Source organism: Ictalurus punctatus, chromosome 23, assembly GCF_001660625.3.
Source record: "Ictalurus punctatus breed USDA103 chromosome 23, Coco_2.0, whole genome shotgun sequence".
Lineage (NCBI taxonomy): Eukaryota > Metazoa > Chordata > Actinopteri > Siluriformes > Ictaluridae > Ictalurus > Ictalurus punctatus.
This window is the reverse complement of record NC_030438.2, coordinates 2,878,215-2,892,255: the sequence shown is the minus strand read 5'-3', so window position 1 is coordinate 2,892,255 and position 14,041 is coordinate 2,878,215. Positions and strand designations below refer to the sequence as shown.

Genomic DNA, 14,041 nt, shown 5'->3' with positions numbered 1-14,041 from the left:
CTGTGCATCCTACAGAGCATGTCAGTCCATACACACCCACACACACACACACACACACACACACACACCCAGGCACAGTTCCTCATTTATCAAATATGATCAGCATGTGCAAAAGAAATTAACAATATGCAAAATTTCACTCCTGGTGTTGATACTCATCTGTTTCAACTTTTCACCATGTAGATTTGAGTAGAACGTTTTGACAGTGAAGCTGTCAAATAATATTTGACATCTTCCGTAACAACAACAACAACAATAATAATAATAATAATAATAATAATAATAATAATAATAATAATAATTGGTTATGACATTTGCCCACCCTGATTGCGCAGAGTTTGCATGCTCTCCCCATGCTTTGGGGTCCGCCCCCCCCTTGCTGTGCTCCTCCCCCTTCACTTTTCCAGATGAAAACCTTGACTTGCAGTCAGATTCATAATACAACATAGCTGAGGAGAGGAAACTACCAGGCTAATGCTGATCGCTGTGTTAATGAGTAGTATGTGTATTTGTATTTTGTTGTATGAGGACATACCGTTTTCCAGATCTAATTTAAGTATTCAGGGATTCAAGGAAGTTTATTGTCATTCCAAAACATGGGCTATGTGAAAGGAAATAAACTAAGTGCTGAGGTCCTCATAACAACAGCAAAGAACAAAAACACTAAATATAAAATTAAGCTGAGCAATAAAATTAGTAAAGCAAGAAATAAGTACTATACATCGACAATAAAACAATACAACAACTTACAATACAGCAATACAATCTTTCTGATGAGTGTTATTGCACATGAAATGAGTGTTATTGCACATGAAATGAGTGTTATTGCACATGAAAGAGTCTCTGGTGTATGAGTGTTATTGCACATTAGAAAAGTTTGAGAGTCTAACAACTTCTGGGAAGAAGTCGTTTCTGAGCCTGGTTGTTCTGGCCCTAATGCTGTGCAGCCTTGTACCTGAGGGACGGGGATTCAATGAGCAGGGTGGAGAGAGTCTTTCACAATACAGTAAGCCCTGTTCCTGAATCTGCCGGTGTAAATGTTCTCAATTGTTAGAAAACAGCAGCTAGTGATACTCTGTGCAGAATTAACTACATGCTGCAGAGCATTCCTGTCTGCAGAAGAGCAGTTTCTGTACCACACAGTGACACATGGTATAAGCATGTGCTCCACTACGCACCTGTAGAAGGATGTGAGTACTGTGGCACCTAGGCCAGCCTGCTTGAGGCTCCTCAGGAAGTACAGTCGTTGATGGGCCTTCTTTATGAAGCTGACGGAGTTGGTGTGCCAGGTGAGGTCATTATTGATGTGTATCCCCAGGTATTTGAAGCTGGAGACGACCTCGAAAGCAGTTCCTCCGATGTAAAGAGGAGCAGAAAGGCTCCTAGTGACTTTCCTGAAATCCACAATCATTTCCTTAGTTTTCTTCACATTGATGCAGAGGTTGCTCTGCATTGTCTGGTATTTGTATAAACAAAACACAGTGAATTTGTTTTAAGGGCTTTGATGGACTAGGATTGGAGAGGGTGGATTTTAAGTGTAATGAAAATATTTTTATATTTGTTGTTTAATATACAGGTTATTTCAAATGTTACTTCTGTATTATTGTTTTGGGATTTCAGGTGCCAGCTTTGTATTTCAAAAAATAATTTATTCTCTTGTCTTTTTAAATGGAGTGTATACCTATGTGTATTTATTTCAGGAATTTTAATAGAAATAAGATATGGACAAGTATCAAATAAAATGTAAACTTGCATTGATTAAGTTAATATTGTTAGTAATTAAAAATTACCATGGTAAAACAGAGTTTCAAGATATAAAAATATTGAGTTTGTCATTGACCACATTCACATGCACATCAAATTCCATTTAAGGTTCGGGGCACAGCCATATTCAGAATACAATGTTTATATGCATACAGGCATCAGAATATTCCTGTATACATGGTTGTTGTAAATATGCCTGAGTTGCCATTCCTAAATACCTAGCCTACAGCTAAGAATCTGTTAGCATCCACAATTCCTTGTGGACTGAGCATGCGCATGTATCTCCTTTCAGTGGATTTTCTGAAAAAGGTGTTTGCGTGCAACAAATTTCCGATTAAAACAGGCATATTCCAGGGGTGGGAATCAGAATATCTATGTCTTAATCTGAATTGGGAAACCGGATTTACATGACTCAATACTAATTAGAATATTGCTAAATTCCAATTAATGTTGGAATATTGATATGCATGTAAATGTAGCCACTGATATCAATCAAACAGTAACCAGTTTTGATACCTACAAAAAGTTTACGTAGACAATTTTAGCAAAGTCATTTACAGTGAATTAAAATGTCAAATTGAACTAATGAAATGATCTGCAGCATATACTTACCTTAATGTTTGTTACATATTATAATTATAGAGAATAATTAATAATAAAAATAAATAAATACTAGGGCCTACTCCCAAAGTCACCAGATTTCAATGCTTTGGTGCTGTTTTTGCAAAAAAAAAAAAAAAATCTTTGATGACTTTGTCAGAGATATGCTTGGCATTTTTTTATTGGTTACATTGGTGAAATTATATTTTTGTTTTATATTTTGATTACCTTGAGCAATACATCCACCATGTACATGTACCACGAGAGTCTTAAAACACTTCTTTTTTTTTTTTACCAAAGCAGAACAAAAATGTTGCTGCCATGTACCTCAAGTGGCATTTCTGGCATACATTATAAGCAAGGAGGGGGTCGTTGTGGATGATGCCAAGGTTCAAGCAGTCACTAACTGGCCTGTTCCTGAAAATATCAAAAAAACTTCAGAGATTTTTATGCTTTGACACTTCATTAGAAACTTTATTGCAGTCAGTTGCTGAACCCCACAGGAGGAAAGAGAAAATACTATCTGGAGCAAACAAATGAAATGACATTATCCTCCCTCAAAAGCATTCAGAACAGCAGTCATCCTAAAACCTAAAAATCCCAGCCAGATTCCAGTCTGATGAGGTTGATGCCTCAGAAGAGGGGGTGAGTGCTATTCTCCTGCCAAAATGCTCCCCATCACTTCCTTAAAAAAAAAAAGCTCCTACACACAAAATAAATTCTGACATTGGGAATATGGAATTGCTGTCCATTAAACTAGACTAAGAGAACACACAGGGTACTTCTTTACAGTCTATATTGACCATAGTACCTGAAACCTAGAAAGCATTTCACACATGGCAAACCAGATGGATTCTCTTCTTTTTGAGATTTCAGTTTATGATATTGCACTGTTCTATTTCCAGAAATGTCAAATCTTATGCTTTATCCTGAATTTATCCATCAAGCCTCAAATCTGATCCCACAAATGATGATCATCATCAGTTTGGAATCTTGGACATGGCATCTACATTGGGATTTCTGTAAAGCTGCTTTGAGACAATGTCTGTTGTTAAAAGCATTATATAACTCAAATTGACTTAACTTTTCAATTATGAACAAATCACAGTCAGTGTTTCAGTGTTACAGTGGATACAAAACATCTACACACGCCTGTTAAAATGGCATGTTTTAAACTAAGATAAATCATGTCAGAACCTTTTTAATCTTTATTGTGAAATTGCAAAATATAACTATGAAATGACAAACACCCAGAAATGTTTTGGAAATAAAAAAAGAAAACCAAAAAATGTCCCATTAAAGAGAAGTGTTCAGGGGTAGGGGTTGTCATGTTATGGCTTTGTCTAACTGCAGGTTTGTGTTGACACTGTTTGCTTTTTAAGAAGCATTAAGGCAGTGAGCTTAATATTTGCAGTGATGAAAATAAAACTATGGAGAAACAGTTTGCTCGGTTGATTGTTGGGAACTTTATTCACAGAGTCTGTATGCTAGTAGTCTAACTTGGATCTTGGATAGTTTGTGATAAATGTTAGTGATAAACAAAATAGATTTAGTTATTGTATGTTTTGACCGTCTTGGTTAGATTTTCATAAATTGCTAATAATTTGATGATGCAAATCAAGCTGTGAAAAATGTGAGCTAGTTGCAAGCGTTTAACTACGTAGCTGGCTAGCCATTTGTAATAGCAACAGAAAATTGTGTATTATACATTATTTAAAGTGTATATATAAATATACATCTCTTTCTCTCTCTCTCTATCTGTATATGTTCAGATCTACCTGCGATTCCTGGACTATGAGATGCAGAACTCAAATGAGTGCAAGCGAAACTTCGTGGCTGTGTACGATGGCAGCGGCTCTGTTGAGGATCTGAAGTGTAAATTTTGCAGCACGGTGGCTAGTGACGTGACATTGAGAACCGCGCTGGGTGTTGTTCGTATGTGGGCCGATGAGCACAGCCGCCGCAGCCGCTTCCGCATCCTCTACACTACGTTTAAAGAGCGTAAGATGCATGCATGCACACACACACACACACTCACACACACGATCCAAGTAATTAACCTAGAATCTGCTTTTGATATTCCCATTAAAAACACACCATCAATAACACACCACAATGTAACTGCTGAAGCCTGAAACTTAGTTGTAATGAGCAAGTTTAATGGTTCTGTTTTGTGAGAGACTGTAATAATGTCTGCTGTTATAAAGATCTTATATTAATTTTGCAAAATATTAGTTTTCCACCAGTGGGCCATAGTGGTGCTGCAAAGTCAACATGAACGTCAATGTTTTTGTTTTGTTTTTTGTTTACAAAAATGGAACAGGCTTGTAAATCAGCCACACACAAAGAATAAAGAATCGCTCACAAAGCAGAGTACTTAGTAAATTTAAGTTATACATATTTTTAAGTGTGGCCACTGGGGTTTGGTTTTTTTTTTCTTTTCTTTTTCTCCCCCCTATACTAGACAACAGTGTAGGGACATAGGAATAATGGAGAAACCATTCAGATTTTTCCTGGTGGGGGTTAAGGTGGCAACAAGCTGAGAATGTCAGCCCAGACTTCTCTATTCCCAGCCACATATTTCAGCTCTTTCTGGGTGAATACATGATGTTCCCAAGCCAACTGGAGATATAATCTTTCCAGTGGGTCCTGGGTCTTGTCTCCAGCCAGTGAGACGTGCCTGAGACACCTCTACAAGAAGATGACCAGAGGGCATCCTTGTAAGTGCCCAAGCCACCTCAACTGTCTCATCTCAATTCAGAGCACCGGTGATTCTACTCCAATGCTCTCTTGAAGTGTCAAGCTCCTCACCCTATCACAGAGAGTCAGCACAGAAAGCCTGAGGAGGAACCTAATTTCTGGTTCCTTTACTCACAACCATATTCTTTTGGTCACTACTCACAGCTCCTGACCAGGAGACATAGATTGACTGGTAAAGAAAAAGCTTCATCCGCAAACTGAGATCCTCCTTCACCATCACAGACCAGTAATGTGACTTTAACACTGCTGTCACTGAGCCAATACATTTGTCGATCTTGAGCATGCTTTTTTTTTTAAGTCACGTGTGAGTAAGATCCCAAGGTACTTAAACTCCTCTCCTCTTTTATACCATGATGCGGTGTGAGGTGGCATTGATTCTTAAGCCCTAATGCTTTACTTTCATAAAAAGGACACAATATTACACTGGCTTGTCCAGAAATATTTGGGTGAGCCTCATAGTATTAAACCATGACCTTCATAATTCTGATACTGTGTGAGAACAAGCGCAAACACAAACAGTAACAGATGAGGAGGAGGAGCAGCAGTATGTGTATTTAGAAACTTCAACAGCTATGACCCTGATTCAATTAATGCATAGAAGATTAATTTACCCTCCATTATGTGTTTTCTTTTTGTCTTTATCTATTTCCTGGTTTTCTCTTTCTCGGTTTCCTTTTACTGATCTCTTCATCCAATTTGCTGCAACATTTCATCCAGGTGTTGCTCCTTCTGGGTCTCTACACACACACACACACACACACACACACACACACACACACACACACACACACACACACACACACACACACACACACACACAACCTTAAACCTAAACCTTTGCAATATTAAATTGATCACACACTGTGGATGAAGTCAAGAGATCTTCTCTGACCCTCACCCTTTTCTTTCCTTATTCCATCCACCCTTCTCCATATCCATCTGTTCCACATATTTAGTTTTTTTTTCCTGAAAAATTATCAAAATTTTATCTTTTTGAAAGTCCTTTTGCACAGGAAATGATGCTACAACTCAATGGATCAGGGGAAATTGTTTCAAGACTTTGATCTCACCAGCAGTTTCTATCTACTGACAGTGCACTCTGACACTGATTCACTCAGGAATGCCTACATTCAATAATACCAGGCTGTACTATTCATTCCATGAACGGTTCTAGAAATTCTGAATTTCTTTGCTGCCACGTTGTTAACCCAAATATCACAAAGCATATTTTGTATTTGAGAAAATGAGTTGAAATAATTTTTGCCTCTCTCATGGAATGTCTAAACAAACAAAAAAATTCAGGCCAAAGAGAAAATAAATCAGATTCATATCTAAAATAAGGTTGTCTGGCTCAATAGCGTTTTGTATTTGATACGGTTTCACACGGTGCATATTTACACAAACCAGAGATGTGCAAAATAAGCTTTCAGTTGCTGGGCAGATATACAACAAATGAGAATTTAAACCACCTTTTTTTGGAAACTGCATTGATGCCATGGAAATAAGTTGAGCATGGACACTCCGGAACCAATGCTTAATAAATTACTAATTCATTCTATACATAGTTTAAAAGATCAAGCTCAACATCCACAATTTGTTTTGAGGTTTTGTTCCTTTAGTGTAGATTTTCAGAGCGCAATGAAATGCCGCAGCACACTAGTGTTGCCTTCTTGCTGCCTGCAGTCCATAATACACAGCATGATCACTTTCAGCAGTTGGACTATTCTCTCTAGTTCATGTTGGAAGCAGATTGAGACCACCTCTCTAGCTCAGATGGTTGTTTTGGTCCACACTCGAGTAAGGATTATGTTCCCAAGTGCCTAAATAAAATGCACCAGCATTCAGTTGGCACTGGCAGCATACAGTCGTTTATAGTTCTGACAAGCCCAAGCTTGAGCTGATCATTTTCGTTTCCTGGCTTTCTGAACCTGATGCGTGTTAGGTTTTCAGTGTGTATGCTGTTTTGTGCTGTCGGTTCAGTGCTCCGCTGCTCATGTTGCGGGCTCTAGGGTTCACTCTGCTCTGCTTACTCACTGCTCTGTTCCCTGAACCTGGGTGCCACAATGTATCTGTATTGCTTGTGTTGTTTATGTGGAACAGTGGACATGAAGGTTGGATGTGCTGTGGGACTGTGAGCATAAAAGCATCCTAATATGAATACAGCTACAGATGTTGGATGTTGTCCCACCATGCATGCACGGCTTCTCCTTGTGAGGATTGGTTTGACACGGAACAATGTAATCAAGTGCCAATCAGTGAAATGGTAATAAACATGACTGAAACATGTCGGCACCAGTCAGAATCACTTGGAGCGTACAATAGGTGTAGTTTTCTAAATAATGCAAATAAACTATACATATTAAATTCTGTTTGATTATTGATATTTATTTCTGAAATTTGTTGTTAATAAGTCTAGCACGCTAGCTGTCACTTTGCTCTTCAGCTAGCAGCTTAGCTGCTATTTGGTACGAAATGGCAGACTCTGTTAATGTTGACATGATTTTAGATATGTCTTTTGATGCTTATGAGGAGAGACTGTAACAATTAAACAAAAGGGCAGACAAATGCCCAAGAATTTCATTCAAAATTCAGGGAGCAAAAGAAGACCGGTTTAGCAGTCTTGGTGCAGTAAAATCCTTGTGTTTATTATTAGTCGTAGATTATGAGGAGGGTCCTGTGTACAAGTCTCTGTGAATCACTGTAAAACCGACAGATTGGCACAATACCTTTTTCTGAGGTACTGTGGATGTTGTTTATAGGCATTATATAAATCATCACAGTTTTCCCCCCCAACTCTACATTGTGTATCATAGAAATACCATTGAGAATCATAATATATTTGTCTTATCACCCACATTTACCTTGCTTTTTTCCCCTTTTGTTAAAAAAATGGCTTAATTATAGTAGCTGCTTTCTGAAAAAAATCTAATCTCATTTAACAAAACAACAATAATCATAACAAAATAGCAACAATAATAAATGTATATATAAAAGTATTCATATTTTCCATTTATAGTTATTATAATAATAAAAACAACAACAATAATAATAATAATAATACATTTATTATTATTATTATTATTATTATTATTATTATTTCATTTATGCACATAAAGGAGCAAAATGCTGCTTTTATTAGAAGTAAATAACTTTTGAGACTGGTGCTATTCAGCAGAGCTGCAGCACCACCTGGTGGAGAGATGAACCTGGTGATTAAAAACCATGAGCATGTTGGACCTAAAGCAATGAATCATCCTAATTTACTATGTCATTGCTATCCTACTTGGGAGTAAAAATATCAATACTTCACTGTGGCCTTTGAGTCCTGAGATGCTTTTAAGAAAGTCCTCTTTCAAAATTCAATATGTGCTCTAAATGCACATGTTTAATGCAGTAATTCTCTACTCCCACATCCTGCTGCATTAGTTCTCTGCACACTTCTGAGTGTTTCTTGCTCTACCACACCTGATTCAGCTCACCAGTTCATTAACACACCCTTCATTAGAGTAAAATTGCTAGATTAGGGTTTTCTAATTCTGTGTCTTTGTACCCATGAATGGTGTGTTAATGAGCTGATTTGACTCAATGAGATGATTCACATGTGGCAGAGCAGGAAAGCACTAGAATATTCAGGGAGCATGACTAATAGCAATTTTCCACCAAACTGTGTGGTACAGCCTAGCCTCATTGTAGATAATATACAGTACACCCTTACAAATGCCCTACTGTAGACACACATTAACATCAAATATACTATATACTGGTGTGGTTGTGTTTATGAACTGTAGTCAGTTTTATCAGTTCTGCATCATAGCTTTGTGTTAATTTATCAGATAGAATTAGAAAAAAAAACTTTCTAGCTATATAAATATTTAGCCATTCCGTTGGTAATTTGTTGGTTGATTCTATATTTTTTTCCATGAGAAGTTAACGGTTTTCTTCAGTGCCTACATCACAAGAGCACATTTCTAGCAGAGTTACAATAAAGTTTAATAGGAGGGGGAAAAAATCATAATGGTCAGGTTTAATATCAAGTGCTTCTTTTCTCACTCCATTTTCCAGCAATGTTCAATATGATATTAATGATAAATCCAATGTAGATGTGGTGGACACTGCAAACACTGGACTCCAAATTCCAGAATGCACTGCAGCTGTATGATGCACTTGTGCTGAATTACAGCAGAGGCACAGCTTAACTAGTTATAGATGATAAGGTGAGAGAACTGGACGGATTAAAGGAATAAAGCACTGCATCAGTCTCTTTAGGTATAGATGAAGAGAGATCTAATTCCCACTGACATCACTATCAGAAGGTAGTCAAATAACATTGTGGGTATTGTAGGAAATTCCTGTCTTTATAAATACATTACTACATAACTCTACATACATAACTCTGTGTTACTAATTAAAAGGTCAGGGGTTCAAGCCCCAGCATCACCAAAGCTGCCACTGTTGGTCTCTTGAGCAAGAACTTTAACCCTCTCTGCTCCAGGCTTCCTAACAAAGCCGGGATATGCAAAGAAAAGAATTTGTCTGTGTATATGTGACAAATAAAGGCTTCTTCTTCAGTCCAATTTTCAGCAATAATTCAAAAACAGACACATACAGTGTGTTATTTTAAAGCAGAGTCAAGAGGAATGGTTCAGGTTCAAAACACAGAAAGGTAAAGGGATGTATACAGAAAGGCCTGTTAGATTCCGATGTATAAAATCTCTTTCTATAAATGAACAGACAGACAAACAGCACTGTGCACGGGGAGGCGTTTCTTTATTCAGCAAACAGTGATGGTACACCATGAAGATCTCAGCATCCAGAACAGTGTGAGGCAGAACCATGGTTTTATTTATACCTAACCTTGACTTAAACTGAAGTAAATACAGTAAAGACAGCAGTAGCACTTTAGCACCAGTACAGTATAAGCATTTCATTGTCATGAAATCAGTAAGGGAACTCTGAACTACAGTTCCCAACAGCCACTGCTTCATTGTCACATGACCACCTGCACCTGATTCACGTTCCTGGTAAATAGCACTCTTGTATATAGTCACAGTTTGCAATGCACTCTTTGTCTCACGTTATCATCTCACTATACCTTTGTCTTTGCCACAGTATTTTGTTTCCTTGTTGTGGAGTGTTTTGTATGTTTGTTAGTTATTAAACGTTTAAGAATCTGCGCTTGCTTCCGTCTCTGTAGTTTGAATCGTGACATTAATTCAATTCAATTTTCAATTCAGTTTATTTCTAGGTAACATTTAAAAACCGCCAAAGCTGACCAAAGTGCTATACAGCTGAGAACAATCAATGTTAAAAAGACCAAAAAAAATATACATAATTATAAATCTCCTTATTAAACTGACTAAGTAGACAAAATACCAAGGGTTAGATACAGTCATATGCCAAGGAGAAAAGTTAGTCCTTAAGGCAAGATTTAAATTTGTCAATGGTTGAAGCAGATATTACACTAAAAGGTAGCTACTGAGACAGCATGGTCACCCTTGTGTTTTAATGGTGAACATGGGATGGTTAGCAGTAATTTATCAGTAGATTGAAGTGTAAGGACTAAATCACTAATACATCCCTGATGTATTGTGGAGCCAGACCATGTAGTGCCTTAAAAACAAACAATAAAATTTTTAAATTGATTTTATAGTTAACCAGAAGCCACTGTAGAGGTGCCATGACTGGTTAAATACTCTCTTTTTCTCGTACCAGTAAGAAGTCTAGCGGTGACATTTTGGACAAGTTGCAGACGTGAAAGCGAAGACTGACTAACTCCCATGTAAAGGGAATTGCAATAATCAAGATGTGATGTAATAAAAGTATGCAAAACTGTCTCCAAATCCTTAAATGTGAGGACAAATTTCAATTTAGCAGTTTATTTGTTTGTCGAATTTAAAACTTTAGTACTGAACTTTTGCCCCTCTGTTTGAAACATAAAATTGCAAGTTACTTGTGGAGGTATTTAAAAAAAAAAAAAATTATGTGGGTTGTGCTTCGGCATTGCTCCCCTGCATGGATGAATCTGATGCTTTGAGGTATACTTATCAAAGTTGCCAATTCCACTTATAATATTTGACTTTGGACTTCTTTTTTTCTGAAGCCACTTGAAAAAAGTCATGGGTTGTTTTTTTTTTGGGGGGGGGGGGGATTGTTTTAAAAAATATGGTTGATTGTCAGAAAAATCTTTTTTTTACATTTATGGTCGCTATTTTCCCCAACGCATTGGCACTGTCTGCTCACAGCCTCACAATAATATCAGTGCTGTAGTGTATTTCACCATCATCTCAGGTACACTGAAAAAGTGTTCCTGTACAGATGTTTATTTACAAAGAAGACAGACAAATCCAAATCACAAACCAAATATCAAGGTTGTCAAACAGGCCAAGGCGAACTGCATGGCAAACAGGAACAAAGGGGACATCCAAATAATGCAGGTAAACAACAGCAGGCAAGGTTCAGTACACAGTCAAACAAACAGTGCACAGAGGAAAAGTGATCAAAACACGGCTCAGAACTTGTAAAATAAATTCTGCAAAACTACTCAGTGTGTGTATGTGTATATATATATATATATATATATATATATATATATATATATATATATATATATATATATATATATATATAATATATCCATCCATTTTCTATACCGCTTATCCTTCTCAGGGTCATGGGAAACCAGAGAACTTATTAGTTCAGAAAGTAATTCAGGACACTGGAGTTTTGAGGCAGCAATGCAATGTCATCATACAACCCTGCTTGTTGTGGTTTAAATTAATAATTTGTTTATATTTTGGTAAATAGAGCCAACTATGTTAGTCTGAAGATAGTACTGGCAGGTGCAACATAAATAATAACTGTCAGATCCAGTGGGATTGTGAGAGCAGAAGGGAGTGGGATAAAATATACAAAAGTCCACCTATAGCCAGAAGCAACTAATTGTATACAGGCATGTAGGTAAAACTAATTCTTATTAACACACTACAACCTCCCAGTGCAAAAAAAAAAAAGTATCCAGCATTCCACATTTCATTTCCTAGTGGTTGTAATGTAACACTACATCTTTCCAACCATTCCCCATTCAGAGGTGTACTCACCACAGGAGTCAGCACAGAGCAGAGCCTGACATTAGCTCAGGAAGTAAGATCCCTCTTGGACAAAGGGGCCATAGAACATGTACCCCGTTCCCTGAGGGAGGGAGGTTTTACAGCCGTTATTTACTGGCCCACAAAAAATAGAGGAGTATGCTGACAATTTTCGATCTGCGTCATCTGAACTGTACTCTTCCAACATACAGGTTCAAGATGCTGACGCCCAAACTTATTGTTCCACAGATTCAGTTTGAGGACTGGTTTGTGATGATAGAGCTAAAAGGTGCATATTTCCACATAGAAATATCGCCCAGTCACAGGAAGTTTGCATTGGAGGCAACGCATACCAAGATCGTGTTCGTCCCTTTGGGCTAGCTTTATCCCCTCACATCTTCACAAAGTGCATGGATATCATTCTGGCTCCATTTTGACTCCAGGGCTTCTGTGTACTAAAATACCTGGACAACTGGTTAATTCTAGCATGATCCAGGGAACTGGCGGACTGGTGGTTCAACATCGAGATGTTCTCGCCCACATGAAGAGCTTGGGGCTCAGATTGAACTCAGAAAAGTATGCTTTCTCCAGTGCAGTGGACAACTGATCTAGGGGTTATAAGGATTCTACTACGATGAGGGTGTTTCTATCCCCAACATGCATATGGTCAATCCTTTCAAAATTGAGCAAGATAAAGCTGGATCTTGGCATCCCCTCCAGTCTCTATGAGAGACTGTTGGAGCTTATGGCAGCAGCAGCCAACGTCATACCGTTGGGCCTACTACACAGGAGACCATTTCAAGTTGGGGGTTTCATCCGCCTAAATGCTCTGAGTATTTGGAAGTGTCCACGGTTTCTAACCTTGGGTCACAATCTAGGGGTGTGTCCTTATAACAAGACGGTAATGACAGACACCTCCCTCACGGGCTGGGGCGCAGACTTAGATGGCTGTCCAGCTCACGGTCTCTGGAGCGGCCCTCATTTGTAGTGGCATATAAATTGCCTAGAAATGCGGGCCATATTTCTAGCACTGAAATTCTTTCTTCCTCACTTGCAAGTTCACCATTCGTTTACAGACAACACAGCAGTGGTCTCATATATCGACCACCAGAGAGGATTATGTTCACGCCCCCTGTTCAGGCAAATGCAACTAATTCTTCTATGGGCAATGGGAAAGTTTTGTCAGTGAGTGCAATGTACATTCTAGGCAACTAGAATGTACGGGCGGACATCCTGTTGAGGCAAGGGCTGAGGCCCAGGGATTGGTGGCTCAAGCCGCAAGTGGTGGAGTCCATATGGCGGAGGTTTGGCCAAGCGGGAGTGGATGTGTTCGCCTCCGAGGAGACAACACACTGCCCGCTGTGATTTTCCCTCACTCCTCCCGCACCATTAGGACTGGACGCCATGGTGCACATGTGGCCGAGGTCACATCTGTATGCTTTTCCCCTGATCACTCTCCTCCAACAAGTTCTAGCAAGAGTTCGCCAAGACTGTCTACGTCTGCTGCTAGTAGCACCTTATTGGCCAGCTTGAATATGGTTTTCAGAGACAATATACCTGCTACACGGCCCTCCTTCTGAGATTCCCATCCGCAGGGATCTACTGTCTCAAGCTGGAGGGCTGATTTATCACCCTCGGCCGGAACTATGGAAACTGTGGGTCTGGCCCCTGAGAGGCACCAGCTCATATATTCTGGTCTCACAACTGAGGTTGTAGAGACCATGTGGAATGCTAGAACGCAAACCACAATGAAATTGTATGCACTCTAGTGGCAACTTTTTCTTTCGTGGTGTGAGGAACGTCATTTCGACCCAGCAAACTGCGCAATAGCT

General features: G+C 38.6%; 1 protein-coding gene across 1 annotated transcript in view; it reads left to right on the top strand.

The window, feature by feature from the left end:
- The window catches only part of neto1l (neuropilin (NRP) and tolloid (TLL)-like 1, like), a 103,019-nt gene that overhangs the window by 79,081 nt on the left and 9,897 nt on the right, over window positions 1-14,041 (top strand). The window contains exon 7 of the mRNA XM_047150218.2: window positions 4,137-4,365. Coding sequence (XP_047006174.1) covers window positions 4,137-4,365 — 229 coding nt within the window. The remainder of the gene's footprint in view (window positions 1-4,136; window positions 4,366-14,041) is intronic.